This window comes from Hibiscus syriacus, unplaced genomic scaffold (genome assembly GCF_006381635.1).
Source record: "Hibiscus syriacus cultivar Baekdansim isolate YM2019G1 unplaced genomic scaffold, ASM638163v2 tig00110718_pilon, whole genome shotgun sequence".
Classification (NCBI taxonomy): domain Eukaryota; kingdom Viridiplantae; phylum Streptophyta; class Magnoliopsida; order Malvales; family Malvaceae; genus Hibiscus; species Hibiscus syriacus.
Genome location: NW_024062837.1, coordinates 104,294 through 125,125, shown reverse-complemented (window position 1 = coordinate 125,125; position 20,832 = coordinate 104,294). Strand labels below are relative to the sequence as shown.

Sequence of the window (20,832 nt, the reverse complement as noted above, 5' to 3'; positions counted from 1 at the left end):
TGAGTTGAGTTGTCAACTTGATCAACTTATTGAGCCAACCCATAGTGGGAGCATAATGACATACTACGAACAACACACACTTCAACAAATTTTGTATACATCTATGTATCGACGTCTAAATAATGATTTTGATAATCAACCATCATAGCAACATCGTCATCGTTGGATAGTTCGAATACTGTATAAGTTAACGGAAATATTGCGGTTAGAAATCTGTACTGAAGTGAGGACAGTCTTCTAGTACTTCCAACATGAACCTTCCTTGAAATTTTTGTTATCAACTCCTCAAGAGTTATGTTTCTCTTGAAGGATATTTTGACAGAATGATTTGATGTGAAGACATCGCCAGTTTTATCTTCCCGAATTTCTCCATCATAGTAAACAATAGCTGAAATACGTGTCATTCTGAGGGTTTGAAAGATTGAGAGTCTTATATATGGAAAAACTATAGTTGAAATACGTCTAATTAAATATAAACTAATAAAAAAATTTAAAAATTTTCACAGTAATTTAAATAATATAATTTTATATTTTTACTATATCAGTAAAAATGTCTCGAGGTATGATCTCATTTTCCAATTTTACAACCATAAAAATAATACAAAATAATTAGTACAATAAAAATTTTCAAATAATCATATATAAAATAAATATAATATAATAAAAAGAATTTTACCTTACAACAAAAATTGAAGGAATTAGTGAAGCAAAAATAGAAGGAATTGATGTGGTGATGTTTGCATAGAAGGGGAGTTATTTATAGGGGAAGTGGAGTTTAAAGGCCGAGCTGTTTGTGTGGAACTAATAATGGAAGGTGCGGATGGCGATCCGCGCCTGTCATTATGTGGCGCCAGCTCAGATAAGGCGCAGATGACTATCCACGCCTTTCATGACTTGGCATCAGCTCGGACGAAACCCTCGAAAGGCACGAATGACGATCTTCTCCTTGTCATAAAGGGTGTTAGATCGGTAAAATTAGGAGAAATGATACCTGATATGTAATTATTACTTGTCAGGTTTCGATAAAATCGCCTCAACCTGGTGAGTGTATATTGTAGAGTCCCATCTTGAATGTTATCTTTTCTAAGTTTTCTCTTGGCAGTGCCTAGTAAGAACATCAACTGGATGATCTTTAATATGAACAAAAGATGGTATACTCCTCTATTATTAACTTTTTTTAGGATGAAATGTTCATCAATTTTCACATAGCTCTATCACGGTGAACTGAATTCTTGACAATACTAATGACTTGTTAACTATATTAATGTATTGATTAAGTCTCAATTATTTATTCATATACTTAACTTCATGTTTAAGTCTTAGTTATGTAATTATCTCTTCATTCGTATACTTAACTTCATGTTGTTCCTTGCCTTCCTTGCCACAGCTCACTGCTCCTCAATGTAACTAAGTTACCTTAAATAAAGGAGCAATATTCACTCATGGATTTCATGCCTGTTAAGGTTGTTTTTCCTATTAGAATCAGTTAAGATTTTATAATTGTATATTCACTTTTCTTAACAATTTGGTCATGTCTAGGAATCTTCTTTAAGTACCTTGGAATTTTGTGCACCATATCAAGATGTTATCCCTAGGACTCGAAACTTTTTGAATCGACTCGATCGAATGCTCACCATTAGTCTTAACTATCTCCTCACCGAAAAGGAGTTTAACCTAAGGAAAAGGAAATGGATTGAGTTTATGAAAGATTATGATTTTTGTTTTGAATATTATCTCCATAAAGTTAATATTTTAGCAGATGCGTTGAGTAGAAAATTTATGGTAAAGTTGCGTGCAATTTTCATTAGATTGTGCATTTCGGGCGATGATGGTTTGAGTACAGAAGTGGGGGACCATGTGTTTAGCACTCTAGGTTTGAACGTGTTGGTAGACAAGGTCTACCGAATATGTCCGGTAAAGATTTAAGGTGTCGGACAAAGTAATTGAAACTTCGTGACTTGAATGGTCAAGTTCTTGATCTTAAACGATAAGTGTGAAGTCATCGTTAATGTGATTTCGGCGATGTTAGCTTAGAAAATGATCGATGGAAGTTGTGAGGCCTATTTAGTCCATATTGTGGATTCTAGGATTTCGAGTTCAATTATTAACGACCTTCGAAAAATTATTGAATTTTGAGATATGCTTCTCGAGGAGATTATGAATTTACCACCAAATAGACAACTTGAGTTTGAAATCGTTGTGATGCCTAGCTAAGCTTTGGTCACTCCCTATCGCATGGCGCCGATCAAATTACGGGAGTTAAGGTCCAGCTTTAAGAATTGTTGGATCGTGGATCATCCTCCCTAGCATCTCTCCATGGGGAGCTCTGATGTTATTTATAAAGAAGAAAGATAGATCTATATGGTTGTGTATTAATTACTGACAACTGAATATGGTAACCATTAAGAACAAATATCCTTTTTTGAGAATAAATGACTTGTTCGATCAACTCAAGGGAGCTAAAGTATTTTCAAAGATTGATTTGAGATTAGAATATTATCAGTTGAAGGTTAAAGAGGTTGATATAGTGAAAACGATGTTTAGTATATGCAATGATCATTATGAATTTTTGGTGATGTCGTCCGGGCTCATCAATGCACCACCAACTTTCATGGATCTTATGAATAAGGTATTTCAGATGTACCATGATAAATTTGTGGTGACGTTTATTGATGACATCTTAATGTACTTAAGGATACACATGTTTCTTACCTCTGTATCATTTTACAAAATTCCTAGGAGAGACAATTGCAACAAATATGAATTTTGATTATTTAAGATAACTCTTTTAGGTCGCTATCATTTTTGGAGAGAGAATTTAGGTGGATCTTTAAAAAAATTCAAGCTGTGGCGGAGTGGAAGCCATCGCACAATGTCTTAAAGGGTTCATATGAAATCCAAATTCACATATTTATTTATTGAAATTTTGATTTATTGAATGTTTGTAACCGCATAATTCAATACTATTAAATTTAATCCCATTTTGTTATTACATTGAATAAAAATTAGAATATAAAATTTGTTGTTGTTACAAACTATTTACTTTTGAGATTTTTTCAGGGTATTTAATTTTTTTATTATCTAATAAGGATACTTATAATTTTTATATCGAAAGGGTTTTTCAAATCATGTTATCATCGTATCAATCTCATATTAGATTTTTAAAAATATATATTTTTTAATATAATAATTAGAATTCTGATATATATTTATCTTTTAATTTTGGGCTCAAGAAATGAGTTCTCAAACATTTTTGAAATTAGGTATATACAAATTTTCATCTAATTAAGATTTTACACTTCAAAATATTATCGTTATATTATTTTTATTGATGTTAACAATTAAATCTAATTATTTTTAGATCAATTCGCGTTATATATCACACTCAAAATAGTTTCATGTGACATTTTTAAAATTCTTTAGAATCATTTGAAAATTTTAATAATTAAAGTTTTTTTAAAAAAGATTTGGAAATTTCACGTGATAAAATTTTAATATGCCATGTAATAATAATATTTAAATAAACTTTTAAAATTGATTAAATAGATTCAAAATTTAATTTATTTTATTTTATGTATTAAAAATTCAATTAGATAAAAAATTAAAAATTTAATTGATCCTTTTTTTTTTACTTTGGAGGCTTCATATAAGTCAAATTTTATTTAACCTATTTTTTACTAATAAAACTATTTTCCCCCTCTCCACAAGATTCTTTTACTAATAAAACTTCACATTAAAGGTATCGACATTGCATGTGCATTAATTTTTTTAACCTTTCAATATGAAAAACAATTGGCATATCTCATTCAAATAAATAAAGTGAATTTCACATTATATTTCGGGCAAACATTTTATTTATTTATTTTTGTAAAATTAATTTTATTTTTTTAATAGTCTAATGTAATTATAAGATAATATATGTTCAAAACTTTCATATCCTATTGACAACATACATACGTCCTGTATACTCGCTACTTGAACTCATATCCTTTTGGAGATTAATATTTATTTTATCATTAAAGTCACTTGATGAGGTTTTAATTATAAATTAAATATTAATTTGATTAGAAATATTACGGTTGCATAGCTTGGTTGAATTAAATGATGAGGTTGATAAAGTTCATTAATGCGTAATTACGTTCCTGAACCCTTCACACTAACATGAAACCGAGAAAGGAAAACTTAAAAAAAAGGAGAGATTTTAGAAAGCCATAAATGTTAATCAACATCAACTATAAGAAACAATCCAAATTTCAATTTCAATTTTCGTATTAGATTTCTGTGTAGGAAAATTGTGAAGCTTGCGGGGAATATAATGGCAGGCATCCGCTTGATTTCGTCGAGTATGCTCCTGGCAGCGAACCCCAGCAAAGAAACTGAGAGAATAGAGCTAACACCATGGGATCTGAAACATCTATTAGTAAGCTACATCCAGGAAGGATTGCTCTTCCATAAGCCCAAACCCAAGGCTGATGAACCAGAGAATGCCTTAATCCACCACTTGAAAACCTCCCTTTCACGTACGCTTGACTTCTTTCCTCCGCTTGCCGGTCGCCTTGCCACCCTTGAACATGATGATCAAACAATTTCCTTTTTCATCGACTGCAACAATGCCGGAGCCTTGTTTGTCCATGCTGTAGCTGAGCAACTACAAGTTTCAGATATCTTGGAGCCCGTCTATGTTCCTGAAATAGCCGACGCCTTATTCCAGTTCGATGGAGTTAAGAACATTGAAGGCAATTCAAAACCATTGCTTGCTGTGCAAGTAACCGAGCTTGCCGATGGCGTTTCCATTGGTTGCAGTATCAATCATTCTGTTGTGGATGGTTGTTCATTTTGGCATTTCTTTAATTCTTGGTCCGAAATTTCTCGTGGTTTTGATTATATATCTAAGCTTCCCGTATTTAACAGACCGGTCGTTGATGGTATAGATTACCCTATTCGGATTCCATTAAAACAGGAGCATATTCAACAACATTCCTTTCAACCAGGTAATTTGAAATCAAGAGTGTTTCATTTTACAAAACAGAGAATCGTGAGAATAAAAGGAAAAGTTAATGCTGAGGTGAACACCAACAAGATTTCGTCTCTTCAAGCACTCTTGTCTCTATTTTGGCAATCCATTGTTCGAAATCGGCAGACTGATCTGAACCAAGAGACCATGATTTTCTTAGTAATTGGTGTTAGACAAAAATTGCAGCAGGTAGCAGAAGAGTACTTTGGGAATGCAATTCAAGGTGCAATGGTGAGTTTGAAAGCAGGAGAGCTGCTGGGGAAGGAGTTTGGAAATGCTGCATGGGAAATCAACCAGATTGTTGGGAATCAGAGTGAGGAAAACTTGAGAAAGTGTTTCAAGTCATGGGTAAATAGGCCTTTGTTGTTCCAAGGAGGGGCCATGATGTACAATGCTTTGTTAACTGCAAATTCACCCAGGTTCGATATATATGGGAATAATTTTGGATGGGGTAGACCGATTGCAGTGACTTTTGGGGCAGAGTTCAAGATAAATGGGCTGTTGACCGTATCCACGGGAGTTGAAGAAGGAGATATTGAGATTAGAGTTTGCCTATCGGCTGAGACCTTTCAGGCCATGGAAAATGATGAACACTTCATTGCTGCACTCAACATATGATATATTATATCTCTCCGTTACTGTTAAATAACCTTGAAATAAAATGAAGTTATTTGAGATCTAGAACAGTGAACCATCTAGTAAGATGAATATGTTGGTGTGGACTTCTACTATGTGCTATATGAATTTATTTGGTTGTGATTTCGTATTAGGTTACTTTGACGACTAATGTGACATTTGATATTCTTGTCGAACTTCTAATTAGATAAATTTGTGGCTCTCGACTTAAATCAAAAAGAGTAAATTGCTAAAGTCGCTCTCAATCTGAGTGCCTTCGTCTGTACAAATAGAGATGTTCCTAAGACACCCTTGTCGTTTAATGATAGTAATGTAATTGTAGAAATGTCTCAAAGTGAGATGTCTCTACATGCTAAATTGGATTACTCTTAAATGAGATGTTATGTTATAATGAGATAAAGGATATAACTCTTCGCTCAAATAAGAAGGGTGGAACCATTATTCATAACAAACCAAAATGAAAGACTTTAAAATTAAGAATAAATAAATCTCTATGCACGTTACTCTTTAACGCTCATGATGAGGGACATAGTGTTGTGCTATCCTGCTAATTGTAAAACAACCAAAAAACATGTGTAATAAATAGGAGTCTCACCATCGATCATTCTCACGAGGACTAATTCGATGTGTCAAATCACGAGACAAAAATTTAATTATGAATTAATCTTAGATTAACCGTAAGTTTCAAGAGAAAGAAAAGATAAATAGAAAAAAAGAAACAAAATGAGGATCAAATGAACACATAAGATGGGAATAGAAAATCTCTGCCCTTTTTAGTGCCCCTCTTTGTGCCACACTAATAACATTTTGACACGTGTTGTTTTTGTTTTTCTGGGTAAATTTCATATAATCTTCAAAAGAATCACTTTCATATTTTACTTCATCTTTTACCTTTTGTAACAACCTAAATTTCGGGCTAGTAGTTTTAGGTTTACCCGATAGATTGATAGACCTCATGGAGTTCGTAATTAAAGCCGTTGGGTTGAGTGGGGGCCTAATTAGATGTGAATTGGACTTCGTTGTCCATAAATAAGGGATTTTGCATAGTAGGTAGATGATGAGAGACCAAAGTTCGATTTTATTATTTTGAAAAGATAAGAAGTCTTTTATCTTCCTTTATCTTCTTCTCTTTATTTCATTATTTCTCGTTTCCTTCTTCTTCTTCCTCTCCACGTGTCATAGCTAAGAGTAAGTTCCTTGAGCCTTTTTATGATTCTTTTAATTAAACTTCAAATTGTCTCTAATCACTCTAACAACCTTATTTTAAATATTTTACCCTTATTTGTTATATCAAAATATTAATTCTACAATCTTCCCTTTTTGATATAACAAAACCTTTGAAAAATAAGTTTTTGGCAAAAGCTTCGCCTTAATAAAACATTTAATGAAAAAGATAAATATTTTAGAAAAAATTAAAGCTCCCCCTCTTTCATTCTTGAAATTAAAAATTTTCAAACCTATACTTATTGTAGAACTAATATTTTGATATAACAAATAAGGTAAAATGTTTTTGGACTAAATTGAATTTATTCAGAGTTTTCATCAAAATAATTCAAAGTCCAATCAAAACCTTAAAATGAGTTTTCTGACCAGAAGTTTCGAAATTTCTACAAGAGTTTCGAAACTTTCCAAGACAGTGTCCCAAAAAGTTTCGATACTTTTCAAGAGTTTCGAAACTATCTCAAGAGTTTCGAAACTTTCCCTAAAGTTTCGATACTTTGGCTCCAGCAGCCATATTTTTCTAATGGCTCTTTTGAAGAGTTTCGAAACTTTGTGTGCAGAAAGGCTTCCAACGGCTCCAAACTTTCCCAAATGGCTAGTAACTCATTCCAACATATAAAAACAAGTTCAAGACATTTGAATAAGGTTACACAACACCTATCCAAGAATTGATCATCAAGAGAAAAGTTTTCATTCTTTATTCTTTGTTTTCTCTTGTAAATAGTGTGTTTTCAATGAGCTAAATTGTGTAAACACCTACCTTGTAAGGGTTTTTCTTGTTTACATCTTTCCAACTTTGTAAAGGGGCTTTGGTTCTAGTTTTAGCCAAGTGAAAAACTAGGGAGTTGTAAAGGTTACTATTGATCCTTGAAAAAGAAAGAACAAATTAGTATATTTGTTGGAAAATCCTAAGTGAGGAGCTTAGGTAGTGGATGTAGACTTCATTGAGGAAATTGAGCCACTATAAATCATTGTGCAAATTGTCTATCATTTTTCCTCCTTACTCCCTAAACTTCAAAAAGTCAATTTACCTCATCTTGGCACTTTTTCGGTTGATCGAACGAGCTTCATCAAGCCTAACACATGTCTTTAGCATGTTTGTGTTTACGAGATTCATAATGATGCTCTAGATTAGTGATTATACTATTGGGCTTTGTAAGCTCAGTGTTCGGATATTTTCTGTTCAAAGTTATTAGCTTGAGCCGTTGGAGGAGCATTGTCGTAGCAGAACTTCCAGCATCCCTTTTAGAGTATTGTACTGTAACTTTAGTGGGCACGTATAATCATAAGACTCTTACCTATGTCTTTAGATTTCAAACTTTGATTTGTATTATTTGATTTAAATTATGTGTCACAGTTTTATAAAAGTGTTTTAGTAATTGTCATGTGTTTTTGATACAATTCAACATGTTTTTAAATAGAAATAAATAGGTTTTGAAAATCAGGGTTGCCCCGATAACCTAATGTGACACTTTAATCCCAATCGAATTTAGAGTGTTACACCTCTAAACTCATTAGATATAATTATCGACCATATCAATGGAAGATAAGAGTTTATAAGTTTTCAGTTCAGTCTTTGATGCATCCTCTCCGGTTGAAAGGAAAACTCTGATTAATTTAATATTTATATGTGATTTTTTTTAATAAAGGTCGATTGGTGATTTATTAAAAAATCGAACATAAAAAAATTTCCAAGTTATAAAAGAAGCAAACCTGCAAACTAGGACAAATCAACAAGAAAACTAAAGAAATAAAAAGGCGTAGACAATAAAACAAAACGTCCCCTAGTTTTTCAAGAGCTGAAGATTTGCAGACAAATAGTATTGAGACATGAAACAACATTTGGAAACCAACGGAAGAATTATAAAAAGTGAAGAACTTGCGACTCGGTTTAGAACATCAGGATCTGGAAGTATTTTTTTTTTCTTTTATTGCTGGTGTATTCTCACTCGATACTGAATCTACCTATGGATCAACAAAGTGAGCTTGCATTTGCACACACAGTAAACTAGTTAACAAACGAGATAGAATGAGATTAAAGCAAAATAAACTGATGGGCTTGAAGGTAGAAGATGAAGTGAAATTAAAAAAAAAATCTTTTTAAAAGATAACGTTAATTTTTTTGAAGGGTTTAAAAGATTACGTTAGTTTTGTCGTATAAACAAAAACAAAATAACACGTGTCAAAATATTATCGGTAGGACATAAAGAAAGACACAAGAAGAGGACAGATGATTTCTGTTCACAAGTTAAGACTTGTCCCTCAAATTAAAAGAGAAATTATAAATCGTGGACTTAATCGCTACATTTCTCTCCATCTAAACCATTTTTAATAACCGATTTATTTGTTATACATCAATACTAGTCCCTCCTGATTTTTAATAACCATTTTATTTCAAGGTTATTTAATTAACAGTAATGGAGAGATAATAAATCATATGTTGAGTGCAGAGATGAAGTGTTCATCATTTTCCATGGCCTGAAAGGTCTCAGCCGATAGGCAGACTCTAATCTCAATATCTCCTTCTTCAACTCCGTTGGATACCATCAACAGCCCATCTATGTTGAACTCTGCCCCAAAAGTCACTGCAATGGCTCTACCCCATCCAAAATCATTCCCATATTTATCGAACCTTGGTGAACTTGCAATTGACAAAACATTGCTCATCACTTCCCCTGCTTGGAACAGCAGAGGGTTATTCACCCATGACTTGAATGAGTTTCTGAAGTTCTCCTCACTGTGGTTCGCAACAACCTGGTTGATTTCCCATGCTGCATCTCCAAACCCCTTCTCCATCAGCTCTCCTGCTTTTGAACTCACCATTGCTCCTTGAATCGCATTCCCGAAATACTCTTGCGGTACCTGCTGCATTCTTTGTCTAACACCGAACATTAAGAAAATCATCGTCTCTTGCTTCGGATCAGTCCGCCTATTCCGGACGATGGATCGCCAAAACAGAGACAAGAGTGCTTGAAGAGAGGAGATCTTGTTGGTGTTCATCTCGGCGTTAACTTTTCCTTTTATTCTCACGATTCCCTGTTTTGTAAAATAAAACACTCTTGATTTCAAATTACCTGGTTGAAAGGAATGTTGTTGAATTTGCTCCTGTTTTAATGGAATCTGAATAGGGTAATCTATATCATCAACGACCGGTCTGTTAAATACGGGAAGCTTAGATATATAATCAAAACCGCGAGAAATTTCGGACCAAGAATTAAAGAAATGCCAAAACGAACAACCATCCACAACAGAATGATTGATACTGCAACCAATGGAAATGCCATCGGCAAGCTCCGTTACTTGCACAGCAAGCAATGGTTTTGAAGTGCCTTCAATGTTCTTAACCCCATCGAACTGGAAAAAGCCGTCGGCGATTTCGGGAACATAGACGGGTTCCAAGATATCGGAAACGTGTAGTTGCTCAGCTACAGCATGGACAAACAAGGCTCCGGCATTGTTGCAGTCGATGAAGAAGGAAGTGGTTTGATCTTCATGTTCAAGGGCGGCAAGGCGACCGGCAAGTGGAGGAAAGAAGGCGAGCGTACGTGAAAGGGAGGTTTTCAAGCGGTGGATTAAGGCGTTTTGGGGTTCATCAGCCTTGGGTTTGGGCTTATGGAAGAGCACTCCTTCCTGGATGTAGCTAACTAATAGGTGTTTGAGGTCCCATGGTGTTAGCTCTATTCTCTCAGTTTCTTTGCTGGGGTTCCCTGCCTGGATCATACTCGACGAAATCAAGCGGATGTCTGCCATTATATTCCACGCAAGCTTCACAATTTTCCTGCACAGAAACCTAATATGAAAATTGAAGCTAAGATTTGGGTTGTTTCTTATAGTTGATCTTGGTAACATTTATGGCTTTCTAATTTTTTTTTTTTTTGTAACTTTTCCTTTCTCGGTTTCATGTTAATGTGAAGGTTTCAGGAACGTAATTATGCATAAATGAGTTTAACTAAACTCATCGTTTAATTTTGTGTAAACTACACAAATAGCCACTAATATTTGAGTAAATATTTATTTTCTCTACCAATGTTTTAAAAATAACAAATTGGTCACTAATATAATTGATATATAATAAAATGATCACCCCTCATTCTGTTAAATTGATTATGTGAAAATGTTAACAAAAAAAGCTAATATTTAATTTTATCTAAAGACTACAATTAAAACATAAAATAAGTCCTTAAACAATAATTTTATATCTAATTTATCCTCAAAATTTTCTAATTTAAAAATAAAAAAAGATTGATCGGAGGTTAGTCAATTTATAAACTTTGATAAAGGATTCGAGACTGACGGTGCTATTGTGAATATTAACATTATTAACGAGGAGATGCGACGCTAGCTTCTGCCTGAATATTAAGAGACAAAATTAATGTGATTAGATCCCCCCCCCCCCCCAAGTAAATCAAACATGTGAAATAATTTTCTTAAGCAACAACTTGGGTTCAATTTGATACATTTGGTCCACTTTGTACATATGACTCGAAGCCTTTTGAATTTGGGCTTTTATTGTGTCTCCTTTGAGAAATTCTTGAAAATCTGTCCGCCCGGCTTGCAGTCGCAGCACATGGCGTTTTCATCACAACGTACCAGTTCACTGCTTCTTCGCCATGGAAGATGCGCAAGATTCCTATGCTCTTCTTCCTCTTCTTCTTCATTTCAAGGTGGGTATTTCTATTTTTATCTGTTTTATTTTTTCCCCTTCGCTTTTCCATTTCCTTTTTTTTTTGTTTTTGAACTTTTTAGTTAGCAAGTAAAGAAAATATAGCATGGAAATTGCAGAACACATTAGTTTCATTAAAGATGTGGCTACAACTCAACCTCCTGAGCATCTGTGTCAGCTTTTAGGAATACTCAATGCAAGAGGTAAAAGTTGTTTTCTTTTATGATATTGGATTTGGGTTTTTGATAAGGATAGTATAATGGTTGCTAAAAGAGTTCAACTTGTTAGCTGTCTCTCAAGAAACATAATTTATTCAGGTATCTGAAAATGCAAGTTCATGTTTTTATTTGTTGCACTTTAAGTGGGTAATTGTCTACCGATCAAGGTGAAAGTTTTGATTTTGAAATTTTTGGAATAGAACATTGGCTTTGATAGTTTGTAGTGATTGGAAACTCTAAGCATCACCACAGGTGAATCAATTCTTTCTCCTGGAGCAAAACAAGGGTTAATGCCGCTAACAATTCCACTATCCAAAAGCAGCTCAGGTACACTGATAAAGTGTGATCTATATTGAACTTGGCTTTTAATAAGAAATGCTTAAATTGATGCATTTGCATGATGTTGTTGGTAATAGGTGCTGTAACTGCATTGCTCAGGTGGCCAACAGCTCCCATTGGGTGAGAAACTTCAAATGTCTGACCTTTTATTAGTTGTTAATTCTCTTTAAACTGATTGAGATTCCTCTCTTTCCTTAGGATGGAGATGCCTGTGGTGGAGGTCTGTAATCATGGAGTTTGGCTTTTGGCCAAGAATGTAAGTTGTGCCCTTAACATGACTTAGTCAATGTAACCATTTCCCCTGCTAGTGTTCGGGGCTGGAATTTCATTTTATTTGATATCTTTAATATCAGTTCTTCGCCATGCCGGCATATCTCCCATACATTGTTGTTATTTCCCTCTCTCTCAAATAGGTAGACCACTTTATACACAGAATCCTGGTAAACGAAGATGCCAATGGCTGCCAAAGCGGAAGTAATGAGTTATTTCATGCTGCATCCGATGCTGGGGATAAGCTTTATAAAAAGGGCGACTTTTCTAAATCTGGGATTACAGATATAGATGTCTATCTTTTAAGAAAGGTATCAAAATTATATATTTTTTTCTGTTGTGGTGTAACCAGATTTCAGTATATTGTAATGACGATGACCATTTTAGGTTGGTTTATTTCCCGATGTCCTAGAACGCATAGTGATGAAGTACTTCAAGAAAGGAGACCATGTAAGCCTACTCGACCACTCTAGCTATTAAAACAGTGTTAATTTCTGCATTCAAATTAACAACGTTGCTTTTCATGTACCTGCATGTAAAAGGTTTCAGCCCTGGTGACTGGAGAATTCTATACAAGGAAACAGCATTTTCCAGGATTTGCGAGGCCTTTTGTTTTCAATGCTCAACTTTTACAAAAGTAGTTAAAATTCCATACACTAACTTGTGTTTTGTCTGATATTTTTAACTCACATCTTGTGCTAAGGTGCTTCATTGGCATTTTAGGGTTGGGCGTAATCTAGAAGCTAAAGATGCCGCGAGGGGGGCCTTAAAGTCTCCATGGTGGACTTTAGGTTGCAAGTATCATGTAGGGGAACTGCAGATACTCATTTTCATGATCATTCATGTTTCTTTCCGTTTCAAAATATAAATAGAACTAATCTTCTCATATTAAAAAGTTGCTTCTTCTCCAGGAAGTTGCGCGTATAGCTGAATGGGAGGATGAGCAAATTGAATACAAAACTAAAAAGTTGACAGAAGAGAGCAGGCTAGAAGATCTTAACAGAGGAAAGCCGCCTTTCCAGGTCGATGTTTATTAAGCTGAATATTGATGTTAGAGGTCTACGTTAGCTATTGCTTCGTTTTTCTTCTCACCAATTCTCTGACTTTCGTGTATGATCCATATCGTAAACAAAATCCGCAGATCGCATTGGATGAAGCTGCCTTTTTGTTGGATTTAGCTTCTGTGGAAGGTACTTGGGATAATTCTCTGGGGCAAATTGCTGAATGTTACAAGGAGGCTGGGCTCCATGATATGGCTAGATTTGTGCAGTACAAAGAGTGATTGTTGAGGCATGGGAATTTTGTCTGCAACATTTGGATCTTCAATTTTCTTGGTATTTTTTTTCTTAAAAATCATTGATGAATCAGGGTTTGATTGACCTCAGGACAAGTGTAGCATGTTTTGCAACGGTTGATCTTAAATCTCTAACAGAGAATTTATATTCTCTTGTTAGTGAATAAACAAAAATGAACATTCCAAATTGTTAACAAATCCAGAGTATTATACTCTCTTCCCTACGCATAAATTCTTGGCTTTGTTAAATATATATATATAACTATAGACTTAATACAAAAATAAGTGTTCAAGTTATACCTTTTATTAATTTTAGGTGCCTAAAGAATTTTTTGTTTAAAGTGAGTGTCTAATGTTTTTAACGTTACTCTTTTAAGTGTCTACTATAGACTTAATACAAAAATAAGTGTCTAAGTTATACCTTTTATTAATTTTAGGTGCTAAAGAAATTTTTGTTTAAAATGAATGTCTAATATTTTTAACGTTATTCTTTTAAGTGTTTACGTTATAACGGCCATTAAAAAAATCTGTTTATAAGTCTCTTTCTTACAACAAAAATCATAAGACTCCTAAATACCCCCTAAATCCCTAACCTAAAGTCCATTACCGTCGTTGGCTGCCATCATCGTCTACGGAACCCATTACCTGCCTTCCCTTTCCATCAAAAGTTGTTATTTCAGTGCGAAGCCCCCTTACAAGTGCGAGACCAAACCGTCGAAACCTCTTTGCCTTTCACCTTTCACTCGTTTGAAGCCACCTTACACTCCGTCGAGACCAATCCTAGTGAACTCCTCATCTTCTTCCGAGACATGGCCTTGATGTGTGAATTAGGGATAGAGATTTGATTTTTTTTTTTTTTGTAATTTCAAAGAATTTGGGGTTTTTCTTATAAAAACAATATTTTTAACTTAAAAAATTCAAAAAAAATATAAACACGATACGTGCTAGATAACAATCTTTTTTTGAATGATCGTTACGGTATAGACACTTAAAAGAGTAACATAAGAAATGATAGGCCCCTACTGTGAGCTAAAAAAGAATTTAGACACCTAAAATTAACAAAAGTATAATTTAAGAACTTATTTTTTCATTAAGCGATAACTTTATATATCATACTTATAAAGACTACAAACGAGGTATTCATTCAAGCAACCATAGAAAAACCTTTATTCATTATCGCACAAAACACGAGAGAGAAACCAAAAATAAAAAACCGTGACAAAAGCCTTAGATCTTCCTTATCGCCACTTTTATATTTAAGTCTATGCCGCGAATGGAAGAGATGTTTTCTTGCTCTTACTTTTTGTTTTTCTCCACAAGAGCTTTTTCCATAAACTCACACCTTGTTTTTTGCTAGGAACAATTGCTAAAGATTTCACTGCAGCATTGTCATCCTGATGTTTATCTCCATTCGAAACTACGATGCTGTCTAGATATGCTACCGTCCTGTTAGAAAGGAATGATGAATCGGAATCGACTTTTTCTTTGGTCTTAGGAGACACAAGATCATTTGGTTCGGCATTATCTTCAGCTATCATTTGATCTAGTAGAGAATATCTTTGGCTCGTCAATGTCTTCGTTGATGGAGTTGGGATTGCAGTTGAAGTTGGAGTGATGGTCTCTGTTGGAGTGGGGACAACCTTGTCGAAAAGGACTGATTCCTTTGGAGATGCCAATGCCTTCAACTGCTTTCCCAAGTTTAAAATAGTCTCTTGGCACTCAGCCAACTTTTCTGAAGCAGCTGCAATCTCCCAGTCCTGCTAGGTTGATCAAGAGTTCAGAATCGTTTGCATGTTACATATCAAAGCTTCCAGAGTAATTATGTCGAACAAAATTATGTTATGCACATATGCATGACATGGACTTACAGTTCGAAACTGATTCTCTAGCTTCTTGATTTCAGAGTTTGAGATTTCCTTTTCTGTCACACTGAAGAAAACAAAACACCAGCTGCATAAGACTCTCGACCCCTTAAATCTTAATCAATATCGATCATGATATTAGGTTCAGAAGGAAAAAGTTGATATTACCTGTCAATACATGTGACCTCCAATTCTTCATGACAGTAATTTTTGTTCTCAGAATCCAGGTCTTGAGAATGAAACTTCTCACGAGCCTCATTTTGTTCAATTTTGGTCAATGAAAGTTGATTATTGAGGTTTTTGTTTATCGACTGCTGCTTTTGAACTCGACCTTCATCCATTTCATGCGTTCTTCTCAAAGTATCCAATTCTGCCTGCATGTTTGCAATGGTTTTTTCAGATTCCTCAAGTTGATTCGACAGGGAGTCACTCCTATTTGTGGTTGATTGGAGCTTATCTTCCAGGTGTTTCTTTTCAGCTTCCAACTCGTCTCTTAGTTTTTGATTTTCTTCTTTCACGTTGTGCTCCTTTTGAAGGAAGTCATTGTTGCCATTCAGAACTGTGAAGTGTAATTTATCTGCCTCTGCAAACTGACTGACTATTCCAACTTCTGCTTCAGTTTCACTTTGCACTTCATCCCGGTCGAAATGCTTCTTAATCGCATCTCTTATGCTTGAAAAGTGTTGGAGGGAAAAGTAATGATTAATGATCCAGTCCAGCGCAGAAGTTAATTCTTGGATAAATTTGTTGAGACCTGTCTTTCCATTCAACAGCTCATGACAAGCACGCACAAATTGTTGTAAAACAGCATCAAGTTCGGAAGCTTTCCACTGGTAAACATGAACTGTGTAGCCAGATGGTGTTTCTGAGTGCTTGTGTGATGAAGAGTTCTTCCCCTTGAATAAGGACTCCGGGATATTATTGTCTGCCGATGATATATTGATCCCTTCGATAAGCTCGATTATCCTGCAAATCGATTTACTCAAATCAGGATGAAACTGCTGGTTGCTCTTATCTTCCGAGCAGATGTTAACATCAGCATCCCGATTAGACAAATCCATCTGTGAAGAACCATTTGAAGGTTTCCATGAGAAGTAGCCACTAATACAAGAGGGACCCGAGGCACTCGGATGGTCTAAACCCTCCCTTTCATAAAAATTTTCACCAGTGTTTGGATAGTTCATGCAGGCCAAAGCTTTTCTAATATCCTCGAGTATTTCGTCAGGGTTTCTTTGAGTTGCATTGCTTTGCTCCAAGATCACCTTAAGTATTTCCCGAAGCCAATCAGTACCATTGCTAAGCGAGGGGCTTTGGGACTTCGTTTCATTGTTCGACAAGCTTTGGTCGGACTGACCGTAAGTAACAGGGACTATCTCCATACACATTACCTCCAATGAATTTCCACTTGAACCAGGTTGCAAGGGTCCAAGGGTCCTATTAGCTTCATTTGAAGAAACATGAGAATTTACAGAGGGTTGATCAACAGAAACTAAAGCTAGTTTTTCCATTTCAACAAAGTCATCCATCAGATTTATTTCTGAAGATCCAACAGTTCTGCGAGATAACGACTCTTTTGTCTGTCTATTCTTGAATTGCTCCGAAGCCCAGGATTCTGCAGTGCCGGCTTTACGATTGCTGCCAACATCAAACATTGATGCCAGAGAAACCTCATGTGGCATTGCAATATTCCTGGTTGCTTCACTGTTTGCCTCACTTTTTGCTGATTCTTCAATCTGTGTCTCAACCTCCGATAATTTTGAAGCTGTGCGTGCATACATGACTCTCGAAAATTGAAGTTCGCTCGTTTTTTCATTTAGGGCTTCTTTGAGAGCCTTATTTTCTTCTTCCATAGCACATAATTGCTCATTTAGGATATTAATCCTCTTCCTCGGGCTGTCTGAATAACTGTCGGTTACGAAGTCTTGTCCGGGACTAGTATCTAACCTTCTCTTACTCATTTCAATAGAATCCTTTCCCAGCATTTCAACTTCATTTTTCATCTTAGCCAGGGCTGCAGGACCTGGCAGTCGTTTCCGGACTAGGAGCCGCAACCTTTGACATTCCGATTCCATCTTAGCAATTTTTTTCACACTTTCTAAATGTTGCTTGTGTGATGCCTCAGATGTTTGACGATTGAATTCTCTCTCTTCATTCCTGATCTCGAGTTCCTTCTCAAGAACTCGAACCTCGTATTTCAGAGAAGCATTATCTTTCTCTGTGGACTCTACTCTTGTCATTAGTGCATTAAAATCTGTCTCCATTTGAGCCCTTAGCTTGTATAAATCATCAATCAGTTTTTCCTTTGCTAACAGGGCCTTACTGAGATTAGTATGCTCAGCTACTAATTTTGTAACCCTTTTACTCGACTCCGCCAATCGTGCCTCCAATGTCTTCTGTGATTTCTCAAACTCATTCGAGGCCTTTGTTACAGCGTCATGGATCCTCCGCTCCTGCTCTTCTCGAACGAACCGTAGTTGCTGCATGCATTCCTTGAGGGCTGCATCGAGACGAGTTAGCCTTTCTTCGCAAGCAACCCTCATCTGCAAAGCTTCATCGCGTTCTTGCTTTAGAAGAACTGCTTCCACTTCTACCTTTTCCTTGCCTTCATATAATTTGTTGGTTAAAAAGTGACCAAGTAAATGCAGATCATTATTAATAGATCAAAAATTTAAAAGGATAACAAAATATACCAACAACAGCTTCCATTGCCATCTTTTCATGTTTCTTCACAAATTCATCTTTGGAATTACATTCAGAAAGTGCAGAAGAAAGCTTGTTATTCAAAATTTTCAGCTCATTCTCCAATGCTCTTCGATCCTCAACAAGTGTCTGTATCTGGGGGAAAACGTATAAACCTCAAATCACCAGGAAGAAAACTCAAGTATAATAACGCTATTCCAAACTAAAAATTTTCCCATGCAATTTTGCAAATCCTCAACATCATTAAATTTAGAAAGTTTATTGAAAATAATTCACCTCGTCTTTATTGTCTTCCACTGACAGGTCTACTTTGTCAGTTGAAAGAATGATTTTCTCCGAAGCTTTTTTCCTCCAAATCCATGTTTTCTGGTCCATTATTTCACCAGTCTCCGGTGGAAATAATTCAAGGCTTTCAGTTCAAAACACCTGCATTTAAGTTACTATGTTGATTAAAAACCAAAATATTTTTTTTTTAAATTATCTTTTTCTTGCATCAGTCATTGGACAAAACATCTGCTTCACATTACAGGTAAAAACAAGACATAAATTCGAAAAGGTAACATTTTAAAACCTTCAGTCATTGAATTTGCATGCATAGTTTCATACTGTTCATGCTAGATACTTCCAAATTATGAACGGACTGAAAACTAAGGGATTACCGGATTCAGAGCGCCGTCCAATATCTTTTACCTCTGGTAATGAGTGTAACTGTAGTATCTAACAGTGCATGGACCATCAAAGTAAGAAACAAAGAAGAAAACCCGAGTATGTAAAAACAGAGACTTCAGTGCAGATGAAACACGGGGAAATGTTGGGTGTTGGAAATTCCAGTGGAACAATGACCAAGAGATTAGACTTAACATATAGGAGAGAGAAAAGTGGAGTGTGTTTGGTAAACAAGAAAAGTAAAATGTGGGAAAACTGAAATTAAGGAGAAGAGAAAATGAAAGGAAGAATTGGGGTTTAGGGGGAGTGACATTCTGCTTGTTGATTGTTTACTTTCATCAGACGTAACGGCAGCGCGGAAGTCTTTGTCTTTGTCTCTATTTCTTGGATAAACTACACGTTTAATACATTAACTATTACTTTTGTTCTATTTGGTCACCCAACTATTTTTTTAAATTATGTCTAACATTTAGTTTTTTGTTTCATTTTAACGGTAATGCTTACGTGTCACGTGTCACCATAAAGTAAATCAGATCATTATTAAAAAAATATCATGTTATTATTGAAAAAATAAAAAAATGTGTCTTCATTATCGATTTTTTTAAATGTCACATCATCAGTTTTGTAGTTGATGATCAAAATGAAATCAAAACTCAATTTTATATGTGATTTTAAAAAAATAGGTATATAACTAAAACATAACAAAAGTGATAGCTAAGGTACTCTTTTTCCTCGTGTTTCTCGAAAGTAGTTTAGAAATATTTTCTTTTTTACATTTTAAGTATCAATTACTTAATCCTTCTCTAGATATTGACAAAAAGGTCAAAGTATTAAAGGAAAATAAAACCGATTTGACTCAATTATTCTTTAATTTTTGAGTCATTTAAATTACTTAATAGTTAAAATTTAATTATTTGAATTTTTCAATTTTTTAAAACTTAATTCGAATTTAAACTTAACATTTAAATAAATTAAATTATATATATAATTTTTATAAATGTCACTTGATTTTAATCTACATATAACACTCGATGGTATGATAACCATATAGCCTTAAGACAAGGTAAAGGCTTCTGTATAACATTCGAAGATGTGAAATGATCATAACATCATGTATCACCCATTTCATCATCATATTATTTACATATAGTCCCATAGGTATATAATGCACATAAAATTAGTTGAACTGGCAATTCATGCATGTCATCTAGCCACTAAGACAATTTATGTAAGAAAACTTGTAATTTATCGTATGAATCACCATGTTACATATTTAAACATGAAGTTTAAAGATCATAGATATGAACTCTTATACTTTTAACAGATTCATCAAGTAATTTCATGACGCTAAAAAGAATTTTATTTTCTTAAGAAGTCCTGGATTCAAGCGGTCTTGTCTGCGTTGTCAATGACTAAAAAACTCTGAACAAATACTACATTTATTGCATGCTTCTTATCTTACTTTGTGATTTTTTATACTGCGTCACACTATTTTAATTGATGGTGTTAACAAATGAACTAACTGTGATAACAATTTGAAACTTCAAGTACTAAAGTAATAAAAAAAAATATTTGAAGTACCAAAGCAGTAAAAGTATACAGCTTAGAAATTAAATATTTATTTAACTCAAAATTGAATTAATTAAATAAAAAAAGAGGGTAAAATAATTGCATATAATTGCCAAAGTTTTGAATTCCTACTAATATATTAAGAATTTTTAGATTTATTTATTTTTAATAATTTTTTGGCTTGGTATATTAAAACAAACATTCTAAAATAACCAACTGAGATTAAATCTTTAAATGAAACTTTTCTTGCAAGTGCTAAATGAACCTACCCCATTTCCTTTACTTCCATATTTTCCACTATAACTTGTAAAAGAAATTTGAGCGCAGGTTAGGTAAGATGCTATAATTAGAGCTTCCATTAGTTATAGAGAATAGATCCA

At 34.5% G+C, this 20,832-nt stretch overlaps 4 protein-coding genes across 5 annotated transcripts; 2 read left to right on the top strand and 2 right to left on the bottom strand.

Moving 5' to 3' along the window:
• Positions 1-4,315: 4,315 nt before the first annotated feature.
• On the top strand, positions 4,316-5,632 carry LOC120139010 (uncharacterized acetyltransferase At3g50280-like). The gene has a single exon (XM_039154365.1). It carries the CDS (start codon positions 4,316-4,318, stop codon positions 5,630-5,632), a length of 1,317 nt encoding a protein of 438 aa, XP_039010296.1.
• Positions 5,633-9,304: 3,672 nt separating this feature from the next.
• On the bottom strand, positions 9,305-10,621 carry LOC120139012 (uncharacterized acetyltransferase At3g50280-like). The gene has a single exon (XM_039154367.1). It carries the CDS (start codon positions 10,619-10,621, stop codon positions 9,305-9,307), a length of 1,317 nt encoding a protein of 438 aa, XP_039010298.1.
• Positions 10,622-11,382: 761 nt separating this feature from the next.
• Positions 11,383-15,141, top strand: LOC120139019 (protein IN CHLOROPLAST ATPASE BIOGENESIS, chloroplastic-like). Of its 2 annotated transcripts, XR_005517580.1 has the most exons (12): positions 11,383-11,535; positions 11,654-11,737; positions 12,005-12,079; positions 12,169-12,211; positions 12,290-12,347; positions 12,505-12,672; positions 12,749-12,811; positions 12,904-12,998; positions 13,085-13,166; positions 13,273-13,383; positions 13,503-13,695; positions 15,013-15,141. XR_005517580.1 is itself a non-coding variant. In XM_039154375.1 (11 exons), the coding sequence occupies exons 1-11, from the start codon at positions 11,439-11,441 to the stop codon at positions 13,641-13,643; spliced, it is 1,017 nt and encodes a 338-aa protein (XP_039010306.1). In that variant the 5' UTR covers positions 11,383-11,438; the 3' UTR covers positions 13,644-13,861. The 2 variants fall into 2 exon arrangements, 1 of the variants encoding a protein (XP_039010306.1); XM_039154375.1 differs by lacking the exon at positions 15,013-15,141 and having other exon boundaries at positions 13,503-13,861.
• Positions 14,817-19,255, bottom strand: LOC120139018 (filament-like plant protein 7). Its single transcript, XM_039154374.1, has 6 exons — positions 18,877-19,255; positions 18,494-18,643; positions 18,208-18,352; positions 15,686-18,119; positions 15,524-15,584; positions 14,817-15,412 (listed from the first exon to the last, which is right to left on the bottom strand). The coding sequence occupies exons 2-6, from the start codon at positions 18,590-18,592 to the stop codon at positions 14,918-14,920; spliced, it is 3,234 nt and encodes a 1,077-aa protein (XP_039010305.1). The 5' UTR covers positions 18,593-18,643; positions 18,877-19,255; the 3' UTR covers positions 14,817-14,917.
• Positions 19,256-20,832: the final 1,577 nt, after the last annotated feature.